This window comes from Oreochromis niloticus, linkage group LG11 (assembly GCF_001858045.2).
Source record: "Oreochromis niloticus isolate F11D_XX linkage group LG11, O_niloticus_UMD_NMBU, whole genome shotgun sequence".
In the NCBI taxonomy this organism is placed as follows: Eukaryota; Metazoa; Chordata; class Actinopteri; order Cichliformes; family Cichlidae; genus Oreochromis; species Oreochromis niloticus.
Genome location: NC_031976.2, coordinates 39013542 through 39039929, shown reverse-complemented (window position 1 = coordinate 39039929; position 26388 = coordinate 39013542). Strand labels below are relative to the sequence as shown.

Genomic DNA, 26388 nt, shown 5'->3' with positions numbered 1-26388 from the left:
AGCCAAATCAGGATAAACTGGCTGATAAACGTTACTGATCGGTGTAAATGCTGTTTCATTTCTGAATTAACAAGAGATCCAAAAACGCTGAAAGAGCCTCTGTTTATTTAAAAGGGTTGATTTCAAGTGCAATAATGCCCCCTCCCTGCTCAGTTTTATTTGCTCTAGTTTTGAAACATTAAGAGATGCTGGAGTTTTATATCCCGCAGCCATAACGGTTCAACTGATCCTGTGGAAACATAAAATAAATAGCTAATAACAGATACCACCTATATACCCCAAAGACGCCTCAACTCATAGTAAACTTTCAGTTTTCTAAGATATTTTTTTGTCAGAAAAGTTATATACCAGGTAACATTTTCAGCCAGCTTTTTTTCAATGTGGTTCAACTGACTTAAACCTCAAGCTGAATTATGTTTACCAAATGGGCAAAAAAAACCAGCAAAACCCCCACACTTCTTTTCAGTATGAGACACAAACACAAACTTTGGAAAATCTGTGGCCGGTATCAAGGCCCAACTGGCACTGCCAAGGCCAAAACTATCCGAAAACACAGTGCAAACGGGTCCTCCAACAGAGAATCACTTCGTAATTACTTGTGCATCATTTTTGTTAAAGTTTCTTGTGTTTACAAACTGAAACAACATTGTACAAAACCCAGAATGTGTGTTAGTTTCAGTCTTTGGTTAAATTTGTTATCACAGCCCACCTGGTGAGGCTTTGGTGCAGATGTTTATAGAGATTTTGTAGGTCTACACGACTGCCTTCAAAACTGCTGTGTTTGTGTGTTTTTGTACTAAATATTGTTCTTCTTAAAATCACGATCCTCATAAATACCCTCAGCATTAGAGTAAAAACACTAAAGCTACACTGAAACCAATGAAACATAAACGTAACATTTTCAAACTGTGAAACGAGGAAATCCACTCTGCTAACTAAATAAAACCATATTAGTAAACGCGAAGCTACGATAACTCCCTGTGTTATGATAACCTGTGTGTGTGTGTCCATTGTTTGCCTTCAAAGCGTGAACTTGCAAGGCCAGGGCCCCGGCACGTCTGATAGTATTTGATGTGATCTGTTTGAACAAGAACAATCTTGGCACAGACTTGCTTGCCCAGAGTAATCCAGCCACCGTGATCCCCGTGCACGCACGAGCGAGCCTTATCTGTCCCCGCCGTGAAACGAAGCTCCTCCGACTGCACCAACACACACCGACCACAGCCGAGTAAGACGCACCAGCTCTGCGGTTTAAACTGTGCAAACTTCTGCTGCTCGGTTCATCGCGGTGCAGAAAATAACCACCTGAAAGATTTCCGACCTCCTGCCAACCGTTAAACAGCCGCAGCGCAAAGAAAGAGCACCGAGGCGCAAACAAGAACCAACAACAAACTTTTAGAGCCTTAAAACTCCTCAGAAGTCCTACCTCCCATTGGACGAGTTTCCTCCGTTTCTGTTATCCTGTTCGGCCTCGAAAACCAGCCGGGCCACGGTGCGGGACGTGATGTTAAAATCCACTTTCTCACAGGAACACATCAACATGCTTCGGATGCACAGAGAGGCATCAGCCGGCCGGCTCCAGCTAACTGTTAGCCCCTTTAGCCAGCTAACTTTAAACACAGACCCGACCTCTGAAGGCCACGACAATGATGCCGCTCAGGCTTTATTTACAGCACAGAAAGTTCTACTTACGCCTCCTCCATTTTAACTTTTTTAAAAACACGCCCTCCCTCACCCCGTTCGTAAACTAAATGTAAAGTTAAAGACCAAAGCTAGCTCAGCACTGGAACCAAACTAACTCGCTATTGAAGTAACAGACAAAGCGTTTTTTGTCGAAAAGTGAAAAGGACGAGACCAGGGCGACTAGCTTAGTGCGCGGGGGGGAGGTGTGGTAAACCTCATCAATAAAATACAACTCCTGCTCTGTTTTTCATAAATAAACACACAAAACACACACAAAAATGTTTTAGTCTATATGTTATGATTAAATGAATTTGTCGATGTATGTGCACATACACACACATCTAACAGCCAAACGAAGCGAACCCCCCCACGGACAAACTTTGTGGTACGATCCGAGGAAAATAACTGTCCGGAGGATGTGTGCCGAGAAGAAGAGTTTACATCAAACAAACGAAACCTGCTGAAAACTGGTTTTCAGTTTAGCTTCCATCAGCTTTAACCTTCGCATTATTCACTTCTGTCACCTCCAGCTGGGTCTCAATGACACGGAGGCTGTTTTACTTCCAGGAAAAGAAAAAAATATAGTAAAAATAAATTCGGTGACGTCACAACACTAGAGCTTCTGAGCAGCAGATATCTGACAGGTAAATCCCTGTGGGAAATCCAAAGATTTGGCTTAATTTCAGAGTTTGTTTAAAGGGAGCTAATGTTAACCAACGCTAAAGCAAAGGAGCATTGCGACCTCCTGTGTTTAAAGAGGCTGACTGCAACAACTAGTAACCCCACGTGCTGAAAACACTGTGTCTGTGAGGAACAGTCCTTTAAGAAATAAGAGTGTGATTGACAACTCACCTGCTTCCGCTTGCAGGAGCATCATTTGTAGGAAGGATGCAGGGATTGGAAGATAGGTATACCAGGTCACCTGGTCTGCAGTACAGAATAAAAACAAACCCAAATAATGCAAATGCATAACTGTAGACAAGGTTTAGTTTGAAATTCATTTAATAAATTAAAATGCCATTTTTAAGGAACAGCATAGCGGTTTCACTCTGCAGTTACAGAATTTAAAAATACAAAAATGAAGGTCAAGAAGCCAGATTATAAAGTAACTGGTGGTGTACTGTACAGGGACTCCTCACCCAGGACATTCTCAGCCTGTGAAGCCTCATTTTGTCTTAATTTATGTAACAGAAAAAAGCCAAATTCAGTGAGAATCGCAGGTAATAATTGTTTTCAATTTGTCCATGTAATATTATCACTACTGAGACAGGATTTATCAGTCTGCGCTCATATTGTTTAAACATTTAAACATAGCCACCTTTAAACCATGTTTAAAGGTGGATTGATTCAAATTCTGTTTGCTCATAATCTTTATCTGACGTCACGTCGATCATTTCTGTTAATGTCTCAATGAGAATTTGTGCAATTAAGTTCTGCAAATATGAACCAAACCTTTTACCACCAGAGGCAGCATTTTGAAATGTTTTCAGACGTGTGGATGAGCCACACTTTCTCATCCTAAAACATAACATAGTGACGCTATGTGGCAAATTGTCGGTATGTTACACTTTCGCAGGCATGAGAGCCACTTCGAATGAATCTAGACATGTACATTTATTTTACGTTCTGATCTGATACGGTTAAGGTTAAGTTAAGGTTAGTGTTAGGGCTGGAATAGACGGCTGGAGCGTGTGTTACCGCTGCGAGTGTCATTTTGTTGGATTCCATCCACAATCCGGAGCGTACCATAGGGACGCAGAAGGGTACCTTTCGTGTCACTGTAACACGCCTCGGGAGGTGACAAATCATCGGTATGTTACACGTTGGGAAAGAGAATGCCTTAAATAAAAATTTCAGCCCTGAACTCGTTTCCTGTGAATAAGAATAAATTCCTTTCTACTTGTTAGGTTAAATAACGGGTACATCGACTCTGTGCTCCATCTTGTGGTACAAAGTGGCATTACATGAAAGTACAGCTCAGCCGCAGTTCAAGTTCAGTTGATGGCAATGAACTGATAGCTGCAAATGTTTCTTCTTATTCTGTTGATCATTTTAGTAAATTCTGTAAGATTTTAAATGATTTTATGAACAAACTAATGCAGAATGTTTAAGATCAGTTTGGTTGCAGCGGGGGTTTTCTGCCTCCTCCATCAGGCAGAGATATTTATGTTTGCAAAAAGAGATTCAGGGGTGGCATGAAATCATAATTCTCATTTTTGGTAGTAATAAAAGAATTTGTTGTTGAAGAAAAATAGACCTGTCATAGTTAGAGACATCTTTAATGTTTTTTTGGTGGGAATGTTTCCCATGAATCTGCACCTGTTAATGTAGATATTGACATACAGAGAAGCTTGAATTATTCTAACTTCAGTGGGTCACAAGAAGTTTTCATTATTTTTGAGTCATCAGTTAAGCTCTTATGGGATAAGATACGATATACTTTATTGATCCCCAAGGTTTTGAGGTTTCTGTGTTAAATAGCAGTTAAATAGTTATCAAATAGCTCCTTAACATAAAAATATGATGCCCAGACAAACTAATTTAACAAGGTAACTAAAACAAGACAAAAACAGCACATTTAAACTGAGAAAAGTGAATCAATATCAAATAAAGGAGCTCAGTGATCAATCTCTGTGTTGTGGTATGGTGTAGGAAAGATTTGTGTGTCTCTCGAGGTCTTTACAGTTTTTAATGCCCTGCATGAAAAGTTTAACTTGATCATATTAACAACCTATATTTCATGTTTTATTGATCTGTCACTATACCGGACTTTCTAAAAGTCCATATTTACACAGCTGTTCTTGCACTTCAGCAGCTCAACCACGTTGTGTAGAGACATTTGTAGTTCTTTGAGGAGAAAAGCTCATATAAAGTAGTTTTTTAGTCTTTAACGACACAACCACTTTTGAATTGCCTTTAATGTACCTGTCAGTTTTGATCCCGAGCCAGCAGCTGCCTCTGCATCCTCTCAAATCGATGACAAAGCATCATGGTGACTTGGCAATTTCGGATTCTCCGTAGTTTCTGCAAGGCATCTTCAGTGTTTGTTCCTCCGCCTCCTGCAATCAACGCCTCGCTGGGCGCTGCTGCTGCTGCTGCTGCTGCTGAGCTCTGTGTCACATATGCAGGAACTGCTGCACTCCTGGTTACAGGGAGTTGTGTTGTTGAGCACTTCTGGCTGCTGAACCAGGCGGAGCAGGAGGGGAGGGGGCTGGAAACTCGATCTGAGCTAAAAATAAAGAAACATCACCAGCATAGTGAGATAGGAGGTGTGTCACTCACTGTGTGTACGCATGTGTTGGGTCACGGAGGTGCACACACACACACACACACACGCACACACACACACACACACACACACACACACAGGGTTTATCATATGTCAACATTTCCTTGAAGTCCCCCCTCCCCTGTGTTTTTGTGTGCCAGCTCTGGGAATTTCTTTAACCCTCCCTCTGAGTTTTGCTGGCATTATCATTCACAGACACACAACAAGGCAAAAAAAAAAGAGAAAAGAGGCAAGGACCGTTATCGCTCTTTCTTCTGGTTACATCACGTGACAACATCCTTGACCTCCAAACCAACCAAAGTACACAAACAGCAGAAACACGGCGTGTAGCCCACCGTCTGCTCGCTTTTTTCTTATTTTCTCCAAATATTTGCACGACCTCACGGAGGGACGTGTTCAGGTTCACCTCACGCGTCATGAGCCATTCCCCTTTAAAAACAATCCAGCTCGCTACATTTGTCACGCCACCTCGCCGCCTGCATCCACCATGTGAATGTCTTTGTCAGCACGCAAGTTGAGGCCTTCAGTCTGTTTTGGCAGCCTTGACTTGAGTGGCCTTGTTTCTGCGGCAGGCATCGACTGACTGTCAGACTCTCCGATGGCAGAAATCAAGACAAACCGAATATTATATTTAGTGGCTGGACACGAGGGAAGTGCCGAGCCGGGTCTAAAATCAGGTTTAAAGAGGCTCATGAGTGCAGTTTACAGCACAAAGCAGGACAGGCAGGAAGTGTGAAAGGTGTCAGAGCCAGTGTGGATATTCAGATGGATTTAAGGAACAAGAGAAGTGGTGTCTAAAGGAGGAGAGGAAACATGTTTCCAAAGGAGCTGGGACATGATGTTCAAAAACAAATCATTTTTAAATCACTTAATCCGCGGCTGTCAGACTCATTTCAAGTCATGGGTTACCTTCACGCCAAGGTTTCTTCCTTCTTTCCATGTAGCCTTTTTCATTTCCTCCAGTCTTCTCTCTGTCCTTGTTTTCTTCATTCATTCCTTTCATCTTTCAGTCTTTCAGCTCAGTAAAGCCATTACATATTGTAGATTTTACCTGGACCCCATTAAATATTTCCCTTTTTTAAATGTGAAAGTTGATAAACTGAAGTTACTTTTGCTAAACTGAGCTGCACGTCTTCTTTTAACATAGATTCTCTTACTAAATTTATTTTGGAGAACAGCAACAAGCACTGGTACCCTGGATGATTTTGGTAATTTACTGGAGAACATTTCTGAACTGCACTTTGGGTGAATACCGAGGGTTATATTGCCATGTGGGAGATGCTCAGTTAAGGTTTATGCCTATGTTTTGTTACCAGGCCCTTCTCCCAGCTTTGGTTCCTTTTGGGTCAAAGTAACTTCCTAGTGTGGTCATGTGTTAACATTTGTAAATGTAGTTTATGGCTGTAAAAATAATGTACGATGAAGGAAAATGTTGGACTTTTTACTGAAGTTACTGTACGAATAAAAGCAGCTGATTGTGAGCTATCCTTTAATCTCTGAGCTGCTTTTGTTTCCACTTTGTTTGTTTAACAAATCGTATGGCGGTGATTTTGCATGTCAGCCCTGCCGCTCCTTTTAGGAAAGACAGAACATGAGACACAGAGCAGTATTCTGAGTGTATAGTAGCACACACTGAGACAGAATATATGTCTGTTTGGCCACAACACATCTTACTGTATATGAAGTTATGTGTAAAGTTTTCCTCTTTTGCAGGCTTGTGATTTGTCAGTGTTTGAATCAGAGGAAACATGGCCGTAGTGTTGCTGTGGCGGTCACGTTGTGGTTGTGGTTCAGGTCTCATCTTCTCAGGTTTCGTGCTGGCTCTCAGCATTCGTAATGCCCAACTCTCCTGGATTCACACGCTCTAAATTTAGCTGCCTTAAAGTCAGACAGAACAGCAGGAGAGACTTAAAACTCTGAAACACAGAGACTCAACTTTTTGATTTAAATGAAGCATTTCCTGTGCTCTGAAGCTCTCTTTTGGCCTCGGTGAAATTAAAGATTGTTGAGCTTTTGGACTGATGGGAAAATCAAAGTGTGGATTCATGTGGAAAATGGAATTCATCGGGAATGAAGAGGCAGTCATGTAATCTCAGACAACACTGATATTTCTCTGCAGGCTCGATCAAGATTTTGTTCAGGAGCTGGCCAAAAGTTGCTCCTGCAGAAATGAGACTCCACTTTTCTTTGTTAGCTGTCTTCAGTCTTTTTGGTAAGTCCAAAAAATCCTTTCTGTCCTTCAACTTTAACCTTTAACTCTGAGAAATGATCAGTGCTGGTGGCTGAAGTTTTGCTCTAATACAGTAAAATCCCTTCACTTTGACCGTAAAGCTCTCTTTTTCTTGAAAGTTGAAAATGACTATAAACACCATAAAACTAAAAAAGTTAAAGAATTTAATTTGTTGGACTTTAAAAGAAGATTCCTGATGATATTTGCACTGCACCTGATTTTTTACAACACAGTGGTCTGACAGTCACGGCGGCCTTTTCGATACAATGTTGCATAACTGTCTTCATAACTGTCTGTGACTGGTTACATTTTATTCTTTAGTTTCTTCTTTTTATTTTATTATAATCATAAACAAATCCTGTTTTAATTTTTTTTGCAATACATTATATTTCATTTCTTCTGTCTTTTTGTTGTTGTTGTTGTTTTACAAAAGATGAGATCTGTATCTATCTGTAGCCCGCTGTCCTTCTTTTCAGCCTTTCAGCCTCATTTTTCTCCAACTGTAGTCACTGTGTTTTTCTTGGAGTTGACATGTAGAGTTTAATTACAAATAAAAATACTCACTTATTGCTGTTTCCAGTAGCTGTCACCGCAGACACACCTGCACACCTGTGTTTTCTGTCTGTGTGTTGTTGATGTTGAGGTTGTTGTGGGGACGACAGAGACAGACTGGACGCTTCCTCAAAGAGACGCCTGTTCCTGTTCGATCCATCATTTGCAAACTGAATATCCGGAAGGACTGAATGATGTCACTGTTTTGTTTTTCTGAATACAAACGATGATCTGTTCAATGACAGTTGCACAAATTTCCAGATTTGATGATAAGAAGAGAAGAAAAACATACAGATGTGTTTTTTAAAGAGTGAAACATTTCCTGGTTGTGGAGCTGAATCAGTCTGATGACTCATTTATGTGAGGGGTTTACTCACATACAGTTACTGTTACATGCAAAACATGTCTAACCTCCAGAGTTTTCAGCTTTTACGACTGTCTGTCTGCTGATTATGGTGTTTGTTTTTGCCAATATCAACACTGACTGGACACATCATTAGGTACACCTTCCTAATACTTTTGGCTTCAGAACTGCAGTAACTCTTTATGGCACTGATTCAACAAGGTGCTGGAAACGTTCCTCGGAGATTTGGGGCCATATTAAAATGACAGCGTAACACAGTTGCTGTAGGTTGGTTATTAGACCAGGCAACATTTTTCCAGTCTTCTTATGTACAGTTTTGGTGACACTTTGTGAATTGTAGCCTCAGCTTCCTGTTCTTAGCTGACAGGAGGGACACCCGGTGTGGACTTCTGCTGCTGTAGCCCATCTGCTTCGAGATTCAAGTGTTTTGTATTTAGAGATGCTCTTCTGCAAACCTTGGTTCCAACAAGTGGTGATTTGAGTTCCTGTTGTTTCGAGTTCCTCTGGTCTCTGACATCAACTAAGTATTCCAGCAGAGAACGGCTCCTCCTGCGGCTCCTGGATATTCCCTGTTTCTCTGTAAATCCTAGAGATTAATCAAGTTTTTTGTTTTTCATTCTCATGCTGAGATTGAACTTCAGCAGGTCGTCTCAAACATGCTGCATACATGGTAAATGGATTTAGTTGCAGTCACATTATTGGATGATTAGATATTTGAGTTAGCGAGCAGTTCAATAGGTCTATCTAACGGAGTGTATGCAGGTGTTTTATTGATACCTGTGTGACTGTAATCTTCATGTGCAGGGCGATTTGGTCTGTTATGACATGATTGTGTGTGTGTGTGTGTGTTCCGTTTCTCTCAGTTGAACACGGAACACACACACACACACACACACACATACGCATGTACACTGACACAGACCTGCACTCACCCCCCACCCCCTCCAAACGCCTTCGAAGCTTATGTCTTCTACGTTGTGAGATGTGATGATTCATGTGCTGAGGTGTTTTTTCTGTTCTCAAACTGATCTCCCTGTTGGAGCTCAGTCTGGGGGGAGTTCTTTTTTCTCCTCGTCTTTCCTCATGTTGTGTATTTTCCATGGTTATACCTCTCTGACCTGTCTACCTCGTGATGTTTGTGTAATGTATGTATGGTCGGAAGGGTAAGATGGCGTTGGCACGGCTGGCAGCCTTAACCCAATTTCCCTCGGGATGAATAAAGTATTATCAATCAATCAATCAATCAATCAATCAATCAATCAATCAATCAATCAATCAATCAATCAATCGATTTATGTCTCTCTTTCTTCTTCTTGCAGCCTGCGTGGTAAATTATGTGATGTGCGTGTAACTGGAAAGACATGTGCTCTTTTATTTTGTCTCTCTACTTCTTGTTTAGATAAAGTTTTGCTTGCTTTATAATTGTCACTGCCGACAGATTCATTTACAAAGTTCTGATTTATTTCTGCTCTTCTGTTTTCTCTCTCTCTCTTCTACCCCGTCTTTTCTTTTTTCTATTTCTTCTCCTACTTCTTCTACCCCTCGTCCTCTCTCCCTGCAGTGTCTCAGTGCCATGCTGGCTGTTCCGAGGTGGATTCTCTGACTGAGGCTGTGGCTGGAGAAGGATTCCTGCTGGGCTGCATCTCCTGTAAGAAACGAGAGGAGGTCCCTGCACGAGCCACCGTAGACTGGCATTTCAAGCCTATGGGAGAGGAGGAGTTCAGGCATGTAAGTTCAACAAAGTTCTCTAGTGACTCGGGTTTGAGCTGCTTGTGAATCAAATTAATTGTGGGGTGGTGGGAGTCTTAGTATTAAGCTAATTTTGAACAACAAAAATGTTCCCACACACTAGGAGTGCTTACCGGGTGCCTCTCGTTCACTCTGCTCAAATGATTAGCTGGGTGATCTGATGCAGCACGCCATCACTCTGTTTCTGAGTTAAATAGGCCTCTCCCACTGAGCTCAGACATGATGGGGCACCATGTCTCTGCAGGATGTTGTGATCGTGCCCATTCAGTGTTGTCCAAAATCCTCATTACATCTCCAACATGTCACCAGGAAACACAAATCATAGCATCTCGTCCTCCACACGTCAGAAGGATGACACATGCTGGAGCATCAAACAAAAACCTCACTGGATTTTTTTTCTTTTTATTGTTGATGTTTTTCATGTTTGTCAACACAAACATAAAAAAGAGCAACACTGTTCTGGTCCACTTTCTACAGAAGCACAGCATCGCTCACGCCGAGCACAGTGCAGATGGAATTTACAAGGCCTGCACCGGAGAACCCAGTGCGGGGAAAACACCTGCACCACTCTGTGTGGGCAAATAACTCCATAGACACAAACACCATGGCATAAATTACACAGTAAACTGCTGCTACCATGGATACGTGTTGGTGGATGGATGGAGGGATAGATGGATGGATGGATGGGTGGATATATGAGGGATGGATGGAGGGAAGATGAACTGTTTTATTTGTCAGCGTCTACCTTTGTTCATCTTAGATCAGCGGTCCCCAACCTTTTTTGCATCTTGGACGGGTTTATGTCCAACAATATTTTCATGGTCATTTTCATGGCACGGTCAGTTGATATGTGTCTTTTTCTTTATGTTCTATTCAAATATACATGAGGGAACACGCATAACTAAATTCCCAGTTTTTTTATTCTTTCCCTATCTCAGATTTTCCACTATGACCACCCTGTAGCCGACATCCTCCATGAAGACTTCAGCGACCGCCTGGAATGGCGCGGCACGCTAAATGGTGACATTCAGATGGGAACCGTTTACGTTAATAACATCACCTTCAATGACACGGGGACGTATCGCTGCACCTTCCACCGCACCCTCTTCCTGCCGCTGTCTCCTGAGCTTGTCACTGTGGAGAAGGAGGTGGAGCTTAGTGTGGTGGGTGTAGGTAAGGAGGATGGATTCAAATCCTTCAGTTATACAAAATATGTTTGTTCCAAGCAGTGTTACAAAAGATCTTCATCTCTCTGCATGCTGGGCGGATAGAATGAAGAGAAGCTAACATGGGAGAAATACGCCCCTGTTAGTCTTCTCTCTGAAGCTTCATTGTCAGTTCCTGTTTCCCAGCCAATCGGGAGCTGACCGATGTGATCTCAGAGATAATGATGTACGTGCTGATCACGTTCCTGCAGCTGTGGCTCATTGTGGTTCTGATCTACTGTTACAAGAAAATTTGGGATGAGCACGAGGCACGTCAAGCTAGAAAGGCTCAGGCTGGGTAAGTCATGTCTGTCGTCCTGGTGATCAGAGGAAACAGGTAGTTTTGGTTGTGTTGGTTTTATATCTGAAAAACCTTTTATGTTCTTTGTGCACTTGTAGACAGGGAGAATCCAAAGATAACTGTGACGGGGTGCAGCTAGAGTAACATCAGTGGTGAGTTGGTGGATAAATTCACTGTACATGGAAGCATGTCTTTGACTTTGATTTTTGTGATTGTATTTTTCATTTTTTGTATCCATCAGGTGAAGTTTCATTGCTACACCACGATTCTGGTGAAATGGAGCCCGGGCAGAAGATCAGAGCATTTTTTTTCTTTGAGACGGACCTGCTCATTTCCACCTTTGTGTTTCTTTTTCTTTTGTGGGCTCTGCCAGAGCGGCTTTGCATGATTACAACTCAAAATAATCCTTATTTATCTCATGCTGGGCCTCGAAGAAGCCTCTCAGATCGTCCTTTGTGTAAAACAAACTGTTTAGTTCCCTCTTAAGGGAACTTTCTTCTGATTGTCTGTCGCTCATATGTAACACATTTGAAAATGTGGGTGGAGCCTTTGTACCTGAGATGACCTTATTAGGGATATCCCCTCTCTCTGATGTCAGACAAACTCAAGAGTAGATAAATCTGAGTGTGGGCAGTCTGATGCCTGTGCTGTGAATTTTGATTTTGGATATTTAATGCAAACATCTTGCACTGTAACATTACATAAATGACAGGAAAAAAAGAAAAAGGTCCACTTTGGGTGGAGGTGAGTGTAGAGCTTCTTTAATTTAAGGCTTAAAGGCGTGAGTAACACCTTTAAATTACAGATGTTTATTATCTGATTTACAAAACATCTATGAATCCCTCATCCTGCATTACTTTAAAAACACTAAACCTTTAATGAAGAGTTTTGGGGCGGCAATCTCAGAAAAATTAAAGAGTTAGATTAAATTACTACTTATTTGCCACAGGTAAGCTGTACATGAGTTACCTAATATACTTGTTAGAGACTTACAAGTTAGCAGGGACTCGAGAATATTCATTCTCCATTAATAATTCCAGATAAATGTGGTCTGTTCTCCCTCTGTGCATAAAAACAGTATTAAAACTAAAAGTATTGCCAGTACTGACGAGTGAGTCCCAAAGTTTGTGCTGGAAGGCCGTGCAGGTGGGCGTCAGTAGTAACAGACATTCGGTTTCAAATTACCCACGAGTATGTACAGTTACATATTTATATAAATATGTTCGTTTATACAAAAAGTGAATTAAAATCAGTAACAGGAGGTGGTTGACTTGTCATATAATTCATTACTTGTGACTTAAATTTACTGTTTGTGTTGCAGTTTGTATCCCAGTGGCAGTATGACTGAGGAGCATCTACAGCCAACAGCGTGTTTGGTGTTTTTTGAATAAGATTTTTGAAGTAAATACATCACTTTCTCTTGTATTTTGTATTTTAAATGAAGATGTAATATGGGGGTGGACCATGTGGGATTTTCCGATTTGTAAATGGGTGCAGTACTCCTGACTTTGGGATTGGCTGGTATAGACTGTCGGCTATACTCATGTAGCTTACATCTCAAGAACCTGCATGATTTCCAATGGTCAGCAGGAGGCAATGCCGCTGGTTTCATCAAAATGACCCCACTGTTCACTTTATCTATTGCCTCAGTAAACACCTTCCTTATGAGTCTGTGGTCTCGTTAAATTTAGAATAAAGTCGATCAGCTGATGCGATGCTCCTTGTGATTGACACAATGAGCTCGAAGCATCCCTCACTCTGTTTTTAAAGGATCGAGATGGACAAAGTCAAGGTTTCAAATGAAACTGCATTTACACGGAAGCCTTTCACTCATCAGCTGATGGCTGGTCGTGTGCACACATCCCAGGCTCTGGTTGCCTAGGTAACCCTCTAATATATTTACTGTCAGGTCACATGTCAATCGGTAGTATCCTGTGCTCGCACTGGTCACTCGCCCTCCTTGCAGTGTGTCTTTGTTCTGTAGTCCTCCCCTTCCTCAGATGGCCCCGCCCCTCCCTGAGCCTGGTTCTGCCGGAGGTTTCTTCCTGTTAAAAAGAGTTTTTCCTTCCCACTGTCGCCAAAGTGCTTGCTCATAGGGGGTCGTCTGAATGTTGGGGTTTTCCCTGGATTATTGTAGGGTCTAAACCTTATAATATAAAGTGCCATGGCGCGACTGTTGTTGTGATTTGGTGCTGTATAAATTAAATTTAACTGAAAACAAGTCTCATTCATCCATTCCCCGGCACTTTGCCTACATTCACACACACACTGATGAATGATTCAGCATAAACTCAAGGTTCAGTGTCTTGCCTGAGGATAAGTGAAAGCTAGAGGAGCTGCTGATCAGCCACCCAAATGTCACTGATGTTTTCTGGTCACCACGTCGCTCCCAGTGTGGAAGTGGCCTGAGTCTTGTGTCACATGCTAAAGTGAGGCTGATTCAGCCATATTATTACACTTTTGAAGGAGTAATTAGGAGGTGTTGGAAAGGAGACTGTTGGTTATTGGCACATTAGTTGTTTTAAAGTGTAGGTTCTCAAAGTGAGGCCCGCTGACTCAGAACTGAACATCTTGTAAGGGCTCACAGTGGGGAGTGGGAGGGAACACACTTTACCTCCATTCATCTACAATTCAAGTCAGAATGTATGATACAAATTATTAGAACAAAATGAGACAAGATTGCAGTTTTTTCCTGTTTCAACTATTAATGGGTATAATTTCATATATAATATGAATCTTTCTATTATCACTAATTATTAGTCCTGTGAGCGTTAATCTCGTTAAAATGACATTAACGCCTTTACCGCATTAACACGGCAAATCTCAGTTACCAAGTTAACGCAGATCGCCCCGTGCCAGGGCTGCACAGCATCAACGCGTCAGCGCGGTTAGCTCCTTAATGCATAAACGCCGTGCAGCCCCTCGCACAGGGCAATCCGCGCTAACTCACTATAAGAGATTTGCGCGTTAATGCGGTTATGGCATTAACATCATTTTAACGAGATTAATGCTCACAGCACTAATAATTAATTAATTAATTTTTAGAAAGCGGGGCAATACATATTAATGAACATTTTAATAAATGTAAATGTGCCAGATTATAGCCTTGGGCTAATTTCCATCTGCAGACCCTCTGGCAGGTTGGTGTTAAACACAAGTTAGTAAAAACATACAGAGACACTATTTACAGGTCATGTGACAGGACAAAAACAGTCATCACATTATACTAGAACAAACAAATGACAAGAAGAGTGGCCACAGAGGACAGTATAGATAACAATAACGGAAACACATCAATTATATTGCACAAACCCCAGTATTGCACATGCCCTGACTGTCATGATATTGCGACAGTCAGGGCATGTGATATTAGGACAGTGATATTATTGTATTATTGTTATTAATTTTGCCACCAAGAGCCTTGTGGGGAACTTTATTTCAGCCTACTCATAGTTCTGCTGATATGAAGCAAATAAATGAATTTTAAGAGGATATTTACAAAATTACACTGCAGAACAGCATTCTGGGTAATGCTAGCTAGTCAGCTAACACTGTGCAGCGTGAAGAACAGTGAGGAGGAGGCTGCAGCAAAGAGAGCAAAACCCACAAAAGCAAAACTACACCATGAAATACACTTTATGTTAACTCTGGTTTAAAAGCACACACAGTTAAAATCTAATTAGACATGGGGACAGTTATAGCAAAGGACGTGTTCTCCACACACACACACACACACACACACACACACACACACAGTGGTGAGAGGACATTTGGAGGTGACTGTGCTGTAACTCAATCTAGTCTGAGCTGTGCTGCAGACGATCCAAACTGCCTCCGGTCTGAAAGCAGCTTTGTTCTTCCTGCTCGCAGCCCGGCGCCGTTCCCGCAGCGACACACACTCCCTCTGCAACACAACCCTGCCGAGCACATACACATCGTATAAGCTGCTGTCCTGCTGCTCAGAGGAGCATGGATGGTGATCCTCTGAGCAGCACTGAAATGTTCATATTTGACATGCAGTCAGACTCATAACACATAATAAAAGTAGTGACATATTGGTCAACGCTGCCTACATGAGGCCTGATGTAAAGATAATAATCTGCCTGCAAAGCTGCTGCTTGGACCCAGCACAGGGGAGTGAAATTAGGACACCCCTGCTGCCTTTGACCTTGCCCTGTGACCTCCTGGTTTCATTAAACGTGTTGACGTGTCGAGCATGTTTATGGGCGAGAAGGACTGAGCATTAATACTCGGGGTTCAGCAACCGGCTGTTTCTTTCCCCGCTGGAGACGCACGGGTTGATGTGAGTCCACGTCCTTCACAGGTAAGTTTTTCTTTTTAATGCATGAAGATTCAGTCAGGATGTGTGTGCACAACGAAATCTCTAAACATCAGTAACGATAAGATAAAGTCGGTCATCATCTGCTGAGAATGTGAGAACCCTGATATCGATTAAATAAATGTGAGCTGCGTCTCATCTCCCTCAGACTCTGACATATTACACCTCCCACTCGCCTCCCTTCTATTTCATTTCAAATCTCAGGTGAACGGGCTAAAAACTCTAACTAGACCTCTCAGGTTAAGATGATCAGTTTTTGTATCAAAGGTTTTCTTCTGATGATTACATTTGTAAATTAACCATTATATGTTTAAACCTTTTCACAACATATGTCTTCATACTGATTAAAATCGGGTTCAAACGAGTGTTTTTAATGGGCTGGTGCACAAAGGAACCAAGCTGAGGGGCTGAATGATTGGAGAGTCGTGTAGAAAACATTGGGCACAATTTTTACTCTCACACAGCCTCAAACAGACGATTTCATGGAAGAGCTGGAGTTTGTTTTTAGATGAACAGCTGTTTGTAAACGTGATGACAGAAATATTTAATCACTTTATTTAAGTAAAAGTCGTAATCGTAGTTAAAGAATAGAACAAAAGTTATGAAAGTACTCATGGAGGATCCTAAAGGTTAATCATACCTTACAACATTTTCTCTAATAACACAGCATCATAAAATAATAGATTTATGTTTTAAAATCTGCAAAATAATAAGCAAGTAAAGCTGAATGGCTCCTCATATGTGAGGCCGCACTGGGACGACAACCCACAGAGACGTCCTGCAGAGGTTGTGTCCCTGCAGTGTCCCTCTGGAAGAGCTGGAGAAGGTGGCGGGGAGGGGAAGGCCTGAGTGTCTCTGCATGACCCTGACCCAGATAAGCAGCAGAAAATAGATGGATGGAGTGCAAAGTAATACACAATCTCTGCAAAACATGGAAATACTTTCGATATTTCCATGTTTTGCATGTCTATTACTTATATAAAATATAAGTAAATTTAAATGTACTTTTACTTTTACTACTGGCATGGCTCTTCAAAATCTGAAAAATCAAATAAAAAATTGTAAATTGTAAAAGCTTTAAAGCCCAAACTCCAGAATCTGCACACTGTGCCAAACAATCTCACTGTGTTATTAGGAATACAATGTTGTAAAATTCATGGTTTAGAGTACTCAAACTCTAAAATTCAAATGCTGAAAACGCCTTCATAGATTTGCACTGTGAAAATGTGTAAAAAATGACATAAAACAGATTCTTCACTTAGACTAAGGGAGTTATTTTGTATTGAAATGGGATACAATGATATATATATATATATAGCATTATAAAAAGTATATCTATTGAAATGTTCTGATTTACACACATGCCCAGTGGACTGTGTGTAAATGTTTTTGTACATCTCTGAAAGATGATATGGTTTTAAAGCCCAAATTAACCTCATGTGAGAGACTAAGCTCTCCTGAAGTTTATTTGTCATGTACCAGTGACATATATCGCATTTCTAAATAAACACATTTCTGTGTAAATTCACCTTTTTTCCTGGTTGCAGTTTGCTGAGTGTCCAGCAGAGGTCAGCCATGCCCCACATCAACAGTACCAAGCTGCAGTCTCTCCTGCTCTCCGTCCTGCAGCACTGCCTCAACAGCACGAGCTTTCCGTCTCCTGCAGGGCCTGCTGAGAACTTCACTACCCAGCAGGCTGTGCAGCATGTGACCGCAGGCAGGGCCCACACTGAGTCTCAGGGAATCATGTACATCCTGCTGGTGGTGGGCATGTTCAGCTTCTTCACGTTCGGTATCATGCTCAGCTACATCCGCTCCAAGAAGCTGGAGAGCTCTCACGACCCGTACCATCAGTACATCGCCAACGACTGGAGCGCGGCGACGACACCATCCAGGGCCGTCGCTCAGGCTCTGCGCAGGGTGGCCACGGGTGATGGAGCGGGCAGCAAGGAACCTGTCGTCATCTGCAATCCTGCGATGCAGGAGCAGCCGACGGACTAAATGAAGACATTCAATGATTCAAATAATTCAAATTGCAACACTCTCCACATTTAATTAGATTACATTAAGTTTTTATGTTACATAGCAACCAAAAGTTACAGTGTCAGGTTTGCATTTCAGTGATTTCACAGAAATAACCTCCAACAGTTCCTCACACTTTACAGTCTGATTCTGATTTCTCTTAAACTTTTATCTGACAGGAAAAACCTGCAGCTGTGAGCTGGACTCTGATTGGCTGAAAAATAAACAAACAAATGAAAGTCTGGATCAATCTATCAGGTCTGTAGCTGAATGCAACACAAAAGGACTTGGTGTGGTACACGATCCAACCGCTTCCACTTTGGTACTGATACCCTGACTTCTGGATATCTACAGAATTCAAGGACCGATCCAAAATGATGAGCCTTTTTAAAGTTTAAAACCTCAACTTTCCTGACATCACCTTACATACCACCTATCTGTTAGCTACACCAGGTGTCCACCCCCTTTGGGATGGAAGATGCTTTTCCCTCCTCACCATAAGGAGGGAAAAGCATCAAGTCGAGAACATTTAAATCTTTTTGTTATTCAGCTGGATCCAAGTTGGACCCTTAAAGTATTTATGGTAAAGTTTTGAATTCAAAAACAGTTTAAAACCTCCAAACAAAACTAGTAAAGAGACGATAAAGAGGTGTTTCATTTGGGCTGGGCTGTATTTTTGTGTAATACCAAACTGTACCACAAGATGGCGATGAGTTTGTCATTAGGCGCACACATAGAGGTGTGAAAGGTTAACAGCAGAGCAGCACACTGCCCCCTAGTGGTGAAAACTTTAGTTAAAATTTACAGAAGATGTGAAATAATATTTACTGCTTATTGTCTGCTTAACTGTCTGTTAGTTACATCAGATTCATCTATTCTGCTTCCTTCAAGCCGACACCAAAACGGTTTGTTTGACTGAATTCTGTCAGCAGCTCCTCAGCACTTTGGTCTTTTATTACATTTCCCACCTACAGGTAAAAATGATCCATCTAAACCAACATTGTGATAAATAAATCTTTCTGGTCCTGCTTTTAAATGTAAACGCCACCTCAGAGGTTCCGTATATAAGACGGTGGTTTTTCAGGGTTTTTTAGTAAGACCAGAAATTTTATCTAATCAGAATGGAAAGATGACAAAACCACATCTTCTGATTGGTCAGTAGATGTGGGTTTTTATGTTCTGTTTTCCCCAGTATAACCAGTATAACCACAACCTGAGGTGACATTCTACCTGAAGATGCTTTGTACTTCAGGCCTCTGAACAGAAATCTATGGGAAACCATCCAACAGCAAAGCTGATGTTAGAAACAAACGTCCAGGGAGAAATAAAGATTTTTAAATCCTTTTTTTGGGCAGAGTCAGCTGATTTGACCTGTGATCGTGCACATGCAGTGTTTATGTCCTGGTGACCACTGAAATTACTGTAATAATTTAATAACTCAGATGAAGCTTCGGTGCCTTCGGGCAGGCCTTTGGTGCTGGTTAATTTAAAAAACACAATTGTGTTTGTTTTTTTATTGGAGCAAATTCTGCATCCACGACACGAGTCCGTGTTTTCTGTTCTTTGTCATCGCTGCGGCGTTGGCTCGTTTCTTCTCCTCCTTCCTCCTCTCGCGCTCCCTCTCTCTCTCCGTTTGCTGCTGCAGTTGGCGTTGGCGAGCTCCTTTCACGGCGCGCTCGATCTCTCGGGACAAACTGAAGTGAACCATCTGCATGCTGAGCATCGGCACGATCAGGTTATAATTGTCTACCAGCTTGTTCAGTTTGACTAGCTCCTCCTCCACTGACGCGCATAGCTCCTCCCACTCCCGGCTTTCTCTGGGAGTCACGGGGTCACTGAGCCGGGCCCGCCCGTCCAACAGCCTGCTTCGGATCTGAGTGGTGGCCTCTCTGATGTCACGCTGCGTGACGACCCAGGGGGGCTGGTAACCGTTGTCTATGAGGATGCGGTTCAGGTTGTGGGTCATGGGGTCGGCGTAGGGATTGTGCTCGAACTTGTTGAGAGGCTTTCCGGCGCCGCTCAGGTTCCTGAAGTCTCCGCGGGCCATCGACTCCTGAATCAGATCCTCCACGAGCCGCTCCACCGCCTGGGTGACCTTGATTTTGCGGCTGCGCTGGCGCATGTCTCGTTCCACCAGCGCCCCCTCGCCCGCCGCCGCCCTCTCGTGCTCCTGCTGTCGGTAGTTTAAAACCTGCTCGGATGCCCGGTCGACACGAATCTGCCGGTACTGACGCTCACGCTGGCTGGGCGTGCCTGTGCCCACGCCCTCGTAGCTGAGGTAGTGTCTGTGCTGGAGTGCTGCACCTCTGGACTTATCTTCATCTTCAGCTTCCTTCTCTCTGCTCAGCTGCTTGACTTTGCTCTGATGTGCCAGCACGGCACGGTACGCCTCCTCGACCCGAGCAAACAGCACCACGTCTGCGGTTGGCGCCCCCGAGTCAGGGTGGTAGAGCTTGGCGAGACGCAGGTAGGCCTCTTTCACCTGCGCAGGACTGCTGCTGCCCTCATCAGGCAGCTGCAGAAGCTGGTAGCTCTCCTGCAGGCTGCGGCTGATTCGAGGACTAGAGCTCAGCGATCGGACCGACTGAGACCATACGAGCAAAAGGCGTCCATGATAGCAGTCACCGCGGGAAACCAGGAGGCGGAGAGTGAAGCTCATCTCCAGCACACTCCTGCTGACACAGAAGGATAAGATTCAGTTACATGTCGAGCATGTTGTGGCTGTGTACTGTCACTAGGGTTCAGTGTGAAGAATAATGAGGGCTACTGCTGTTAAGAATAATAAATCATAATAATTTAGATTTGTAAAGCACCTTTCAAGAAACTCAAGGACACTTTACAAGAGAACTCTAGAAGCTGAAAGTGTTGTTGAAGATGTGAGTTTTAAATAATTACCTAAAACTGCCAATTGATTCAAATCGGTAAGAACTATTTCATTAATAATGATATAATTCAATTAGTTCAATTCAAAAACACATTTAATTATTTCTGCATATATTTGGATTTGGGTTACACGGCTGACACTATGTTTCAGTGATTTTGTGCTTGTTCACCTGGATCACCACCTCCTCTGGAGCAGATCTACAGCATATGGTGATGTACATGAGAAAGAAATGAACCACCTTTGTAACACTGACAACCGTGGCTGAACGCTGAAGTTACCTGGATGAGCCACAATCCTGCTTCATATTTCAGACTTCTGGTGAGGCAACGAGTTACTCAGTTATAGATGCGATTTTACCCAAAGACAAGCCTGCCACAAACTCTAAAAGTCTACATGGAGTTTGTTTCAAAGCCGCACTTCACTAATGTTTGTCAACAAGATCTTTACTGTGTCTGAAAACAGCTGTAACAGGAAATAACATCACAGCTTCACCCGAAAGAAGGGCTCGATGTGTTGGGATTATTTATTGCGTTGGTTGTATGAGTTTATTTTATTAAGACTGTCTATTTAAATCTGACAGAGAAATAATATAAAGGCCACATATGCAGAAACGACACAGTGAAACTGACGGATTTTGATCATACCACCCAGAACTAGTTTAGTGTTTCTAAATGAGGCCATTCATATAACTCTAAAATACTTTGTACAATATACATGCATAAATACAAAGAGTGCTGTAAAACTACAGCTGAGATCAGTGTGCAGAGGAGGAGAGGCAGCTTCACTGCTAGCTGCTATTTTACAACTAAAGATGGCGTTAATGGAGACTGATTTAAAACATTTAGACCACAAAACTGAACGAAAACAGCCGCACAGACCTGTTTATTCACCAGAACACGTTAGAACACTGCATGACCCACGGACTCACACAGAGAGAAGACAGGTCACCTGTTTGTTATTAGCAGTGAATCTTCTTCTTCTGCTGCTTACGATGTCTCTGTATTCACCTGCGATAGCGCCCTCTGTCGACCCAGAGACGACCAGCAGCGCCTTCATGTTATTGTACAGAAAGTGGCTGCAGTTCAGCCAACGGCCAGCTGGGGGCGCACGAGACACTTCTCTATGAAAGGGTGAAACGACCTGCCCTGCTTTTAGAAAAAAAACAGAAAAACACTTATACACTATAATGTGTCAGAATTTAAATGTATTTATTTTTAATTACAGTGAAGCATTCTATCAAAAACATGATGAAATTTATCAAACGAATAAAGTTAACCCAATAAATTTAGTTCATTGGGCTTGGTCCCCTTATGTTTCCTGTTCTTAGTTGTTAAACGTTATGTGCTACATTTCTGCTTCTCGTTGCTGCTCCAGGAAACCACAGGTCTTCCTGTCCAATGACAAACAATTAGTAAATGAAGACACACACTGCATATGATCTACAATATCTTTAACGAGTTACAACCAGAAAGAAGAAATATACGTCTGGTTAGTTTGTGAATGCATATCTGAGAACGTGATGTGGATCTTTTCACTGAAAGTTAATGAAAAAGCCTATTATTTAAATTCTGTTTATCTGCAGCTGCTGTTTTGGGGAGTGAAAATGCCGATTAAAAGGAGACATCAGATTTGAGGATCAGTCCTAAATAACAGTGCCAAAGGAGCCAAGGGGCTCTGCTATAGGCACTTTTTTTTTTAACAAACCTTAAAATAAACCCCAGAAAGATCAGAGAGAGCGAGAGAGAGAGAGAGAGAGAGAGAGAGAGAGAGCGAGATGGAACTAGTTTCTCACACTGAGAAAAAATAAGTTGCATTAAACCACAGACAAGCTCCTTCACACGCAGCAAGAATGATTTACCAGGTGGACAAATTTTAGATGAGTCCTCAAAGGTAAGCAAGGATTAAGTCATGTTTTAACTAATGTAACTGATAATAGTTTATAATTATAAGTTATATAAAGTGCTGCTGGTTTTAGGTTCATGTTAAATCAGAGCATGAGTGTTCTTGTGTTCTAGTGTTCTTGCTGATGTTATTGGGACATAATTATAAATTAAAGATCGACCGATTTTTTATCCACTGTTGGACTTTGTGTAGTTTCACTCTCTCTCTTGTTGTTTTTCATGTGGAGAGCATGTTGTAATTAATAATTAGAGCAGAGTACATTACAAATACAAATATTTTTGGTTTCTTGCTGCTTGGTTACCACACCGTCATAGGTCAGGTTTTTTGAGTGACAGTCCATTTCAGAATTTTGGAAGCAGCCCTCATCTTTCATTTAGTTGAAGCTTTGTGCAGATGAACAGAAGCAGACTTTCTGGGGCCTGCTTTTCAGACTAGGATACAAAATGTGATGGAAGAAAACTATGTTTAGGTCAGATGTGCTTCTGCCATGGCTAATGCATTTTCACCCAAATTTTCCACAATTTCTCTAGACTGAAAAAGAAGTTTTCACAAATATTTTACATAAATTATGGGCAGCATATGAATTCTGATAGATTTCAGCAGGTACTGTGACACTGATGCTCTGGTTTGTCATTAAGGACGTTATAAGGAGGAAGAGACTTGATCTCAAGTTCAGACTTCTCTATTCCCATCCCAGATACACACTCATCCAGTGTCTGTTTAACAAGTGTCCAGTCAGATACTAATGACTGCTGAAAAGGCAATTTATTCTTTCTCCAGTCAGCAGTACCAAACCTGTACTCCATGTACATAACATAGCTACAGCAGCCATGCAGGTAAAAAGAAATATTTTATTATGGGCATGAGTGTGTTTTCAGTCAGCGTGAGGGACCAAGCAGCCAAGGCACAGAGGACACAGGAAAAAAATGTCTTCAAAAAGGGTTTGCTTTATTTTAACCCTCAAAAAGGTTCAAAAGACAAAATTCAAAAACATAAAAGAGGCCAACTAAATATAACGCTAAATTTCCAGAAACTTAAACAAACAAAGTGCACACAACTTCACTCACAAACTGATCTAATTACAAAGACACAAGAGGGTAGCTTTTATAGTGGTTTGGCCAAACCATTTACACACAATAGGGGGAAAAGAAAAACACACTAATATTAACTAAGCACAGAATAACATAAGTAAACCTAAAATACCCCTGTTCCTGATAAGCACATGGTTGATCCTGCTAAGCAGGTATTTTGTTCTCAGCTGCACCTTTTGCCCAGACAGGAAACAGCCACCACCCAAAACAGGTAACTCAAAGAAAGAGAAACATAATTATTATAACAGAAAACATTTTTAGAAAAACCACACAATGCTATTATGCGTGCGCTTCATAATATCAGTGTTAGGTTTAAATAAAATGATTAATGAATTATGTTACTGAAGAAAACTGCAAACCAAACTAACAAAGTGAACAAATGGACTGATTTGTATATTTGTACATTTTATATATTTTTTCTCTGTTAATACTGTTCATATGTATATACTGCTGCAGAACTGTGACCTCGGGACTTCCAGGTCATACTCGGCACAGATGTTTCTGTACACTATGCCGGCCACTTGGTTATGGCGTTCCATGTATGCCCTGCCTGCTAGCACCTTGCACCCTGCTGTTGTGTCCTGGATTATCTCAGGGGCATCTTTACACAGCTGGTCTTGTCTGCTGTGATAGACCCCAGCCTCTGTGGATCTTCTGCTGAGAACTTGCTCCTTTGCTGTCATGATTGGTGCCTCTGTGTTGTCCTTCAGTCCAGCTTTGTCTGCCATTGAAAGGATTTTTTGATATTAGCCACTTTTTCTGTTCTTCCTTCACTCTCGTTACCATCTGACTACACTTCTCCAGTAAGAATGACATCATGATCTTGTTGCTATAGATCCTAGTGGTGTGGATAGTGAGTCTTAATGATCTCACTGAGGAGGTTCAGGTTTATGCAGAATAGCAGTGGGGAAAGAGCATCTCCTTGGTAAATCCTGCACTTGATGCTGACTTGTGTAATTATCTTGAAGTTGGCCTCTAGTGTTGTTCGCCACATACCCACTGAATCCTCGATGAAGGCTCTTAGGGTGCTGTTGATCTTGTATAGTTCCAGATATTCCAGGATCCATGTGAGGGGCATTGACTCTTAAGGTGTTTGTTTAGTCAATCAGGCAGTCCACAGGTTGGTCAGTCTGGTCTTGCAGTCTCGAGCGACTGTTGCATCTACCAGATCTGGTGTTTTGCACCTCCAGTGTTTCTGATCATTTATTTCCGGGCCCTGCTCATGTATTGAACCATATGTTTGTTCATCTTAGCTGCTGTGATGAGTGACAAGAGCTTCCATGTTGTGCGGAGGCAGGTTATTTGCCGTTAGTTGGATGTAACTGGTCCCTGCTGGGGATCCTTGGGCATCAGCCTGTCCGGGCTTCAGTGAGCCATTTCAAGTGTGTCTCATTCATTAGCAGGTGGTTCATTTGCTTTGCCAGACATTCATGGAGTGCAGTTAGCTTCTTTAGTGCTTCAATGCTGCAGTCTTCTTAATTTTCTGCCGACTCACTCTGAAACTGAAGGAGAAAAAAAGGTTTGGTTGGAAAAATACATTTTGTTCTCAAAAGTATTCACTCACCAATTAATTTAACCGTTCCAAACACTTCCATGGTCACATGTGTACAAAACCAAGGACCTAAAGATGCAAACTACGTCTACAAACATTTGTGAAAGAATGGGTCGCTCTCAGGAGCTCAGTGAATTCTGGCTTGGTACTGTGATAGGATAGAAATTTCCTCACTACTGAATATTCCACAGTCAACCATTATTGGGATTATGGAAAAGTGAAAGCGATTGGGAACAACAGCGATCCAGCCTCAAAGTGGTAGGGCGCTCACAGAGTGAGGTCATTGGATGCTAAGGTGCAAAGTGCATGGAGGTTGCCAATGTCTTGCAGAGTCAGTCAGTACAGACCTCCAAACCTCATGTGGTCTTCAGAATAGCTCAAGAACAGTGCAAAGAGAGCTTCATGGAACGGGTTTCTTTTTCCAAGAGGCTGCATCCAGCCCTACATCACCTAGCACAATGCAAAGTGTCAGATGTAGTGGAGTAAAGCACACCACCTCTGGACTGTGGTCTCTGGAATGACAAAACCTGTCTGGGTCTGGCGGTTGCCAAGATAATGATACTTGTCTGAGTGGATTGTACCAAGTGTAAAGTGAGGTGGAGGAGGGATTATTACGGGTTATTTTTCAGGAGTTGGGCTCAGCCCCTTATTTCAGTCATGGTCCTGGGTCATTTTGACCCAGCGTTCTTTGTTTCCTTGTGTTTCTGTAGAATGTTAAGTTCATTTGTTGTTCTGGGAGTTATTCTATCGGTCCTAAGTTGTTTAGTTTATCGGGGTTCCCCTCCTTGTGTTTTATTCCCTGTTTCCCCAGCCCGTCATGTCTGTGCTCTATGCTCCTCAATGTTTTTCCCTCCCCCTCTGGTCTGCATCTGTGTATTTCCTGTTTTATTGTGAAGTTCCGTGTCTTATGTCAGTGTGTTCAGTTTACGTTTCCCCTGTCTCATCAGCTCTGATTGCTCCCAGCTGTGTGGCCTCCTGTCTCCCATTCCCTGATTGCTCCTGTCAGTATATAAGCCCTGTGTTTTCTCCTGCTTGTTGCTGGTCCGTCTGTGGCTGTATCCCAATTCAGGAGCTGCAGCCTTAAAGTACGCAGCCTTAACGATCCTCAAGGGCCGCGTACTCAAACACCGCTAAGGCCGGAAGTGAGAGGCTTGTGAAATGGGACGGTCTAGCCTCCGTCGCGCTGCCCAGGTTGCCTAGCAACCATGATACTAACAGCTGGAAA

General features: G+C 42.3%; 3 protein-coding genes across 6 annotated transcripts; 2 read left to right on the top strand and 1 right to left on the bottom strand.

Annotated features, from left to right (window-relative positions):
- Positions 1-6801: 6801 nt before the first annotated feature.
- On the top strand, positions 6802-12477 carry si:ch211-225p5.8 (sodium channel subunit beta-1). Of its 2 annotated transcripts, none has more exons than XM_013275036.3 (6): positions 6802-7184; positions 9680-9846; positions 10806-11040; positions 11220-11370; positions 11472-11529; positions 11617-12477. In XM_013275036.3, exons 1-5 carry the CDS (start codon positions 7142-7144, stop codon positions 11515-11517), a joined length of 642 nt encoding a protein of 213 aa, XP_013130490.1. In that variant the 5' UTR covers positions 6802-7141; the 3' UTR covers positions 11518-11529; positions 11617-12477. The 2 variants fall into 2 exon arrangements, with proteins under 2 accessions (XP_013130490.1, XP_005456110.1); XM_005456053.4 differs by having other exon boundaries at positions 6803-7184; positions 11472-11525; positions 11615-12477.
- A 4788-nt stretch (positions 12478-17265) lies between these two features.
- Positions 17266-18091, top strand: LOC100692009 (potassium voltage-gated channel subfamily E member 1-like). Its single transcript, XM_019364262.2, has one exon. The coding sequence runs from the start codon at positions 17288-17290 to the stop codon at positions 17711-17713; it is 426 nt and encodes a 141-aa protein (XP_019219807.1). The 5' UTR covers positions 17266-17287; the 3' UTR covers positions 17714-18091.
- dnajc28 (DnaJ (Hsp40) homolog, subfamily C, member 28) lies at positions 18047-21689 on the bottom strand. 3 transcript variants are annotated; one of them, XM_025911785.1, is made up of 2 exons: positions 21547-21689; positions 18047-20406 (listed from the first exon to the last, which is right to left on the bottom strand). In XM_025911785.1, the coding sequence occupies exons 1-2, from the start codon at positions 21672-21674 to the stop codon at positions 19248-19250; spliced, it is 1287 nt and encodes a 428-aa protein (XP_025767570.1). In that variant the 5' UTR covers positions 21675-21689; the 3' UTR covers positions 18047-19247. The 3 variants fall into 3 exon arrangements, with proteins under 3 accessions (XP_025767570.1, XP_005456112.1, XP_005456111.1); XM_005456055.4 differs by having other exon boundaries at positions 21567-21663; XM_005456054.4 differs by having other exon boundaries at positions 21497-21600.
- Positions 21690-26388: the final 4699 nt, after the last annotated feature.

Excerpts from the sequence above, each read along its gene's own strand:
- si:ch211-225p5.8 (XM_013275036.3), top strand. The coding sequence starts at position 7,142 with ATGAGACTCCACTTTTCTTTGTTAGCTGTCTTCAGTCTTTTTG. Across the intron at positions 9,847-10,805 it reads GAGAGGAGGAGTTCAGGCAT|ATTTTCCACTATGACCACCC; the intron begins GTAAGTTCAACA and ends TCCCTATCTCAG. Across the intron at positions 11,371-11,471 it reads GCTAGAAAGGCTCAGGCTGG|ACAGGGAGAATCCAAAGATA; the intron begins GTAAGTCATGTC and ends GTGCACTTGTAG.
- dnajc28 (XM_025911785.1), bottom strand. The coding sequence starts at position 21,674 with ATGAAGGCGCTGCTGGTCGTCTCTGGGTCGACAGAGGGCGCTATCGCA. Across the intron at positions 20,407-21,546 it reads GTGACCTGTCTTCTCTCTGT|GAGTGTGCTGGAGATGAGCT; the intron begins GTGAGTCCGTGG and ends CTGTGTCAGCAG.
- LOC100692009 (XM_019364262.2), top strand. The coding sequence starts at position 17,288 with ATGCCCCACATCAACAGTACCAAGCTGCAGTCTCTCCTGCTCTCCGTC.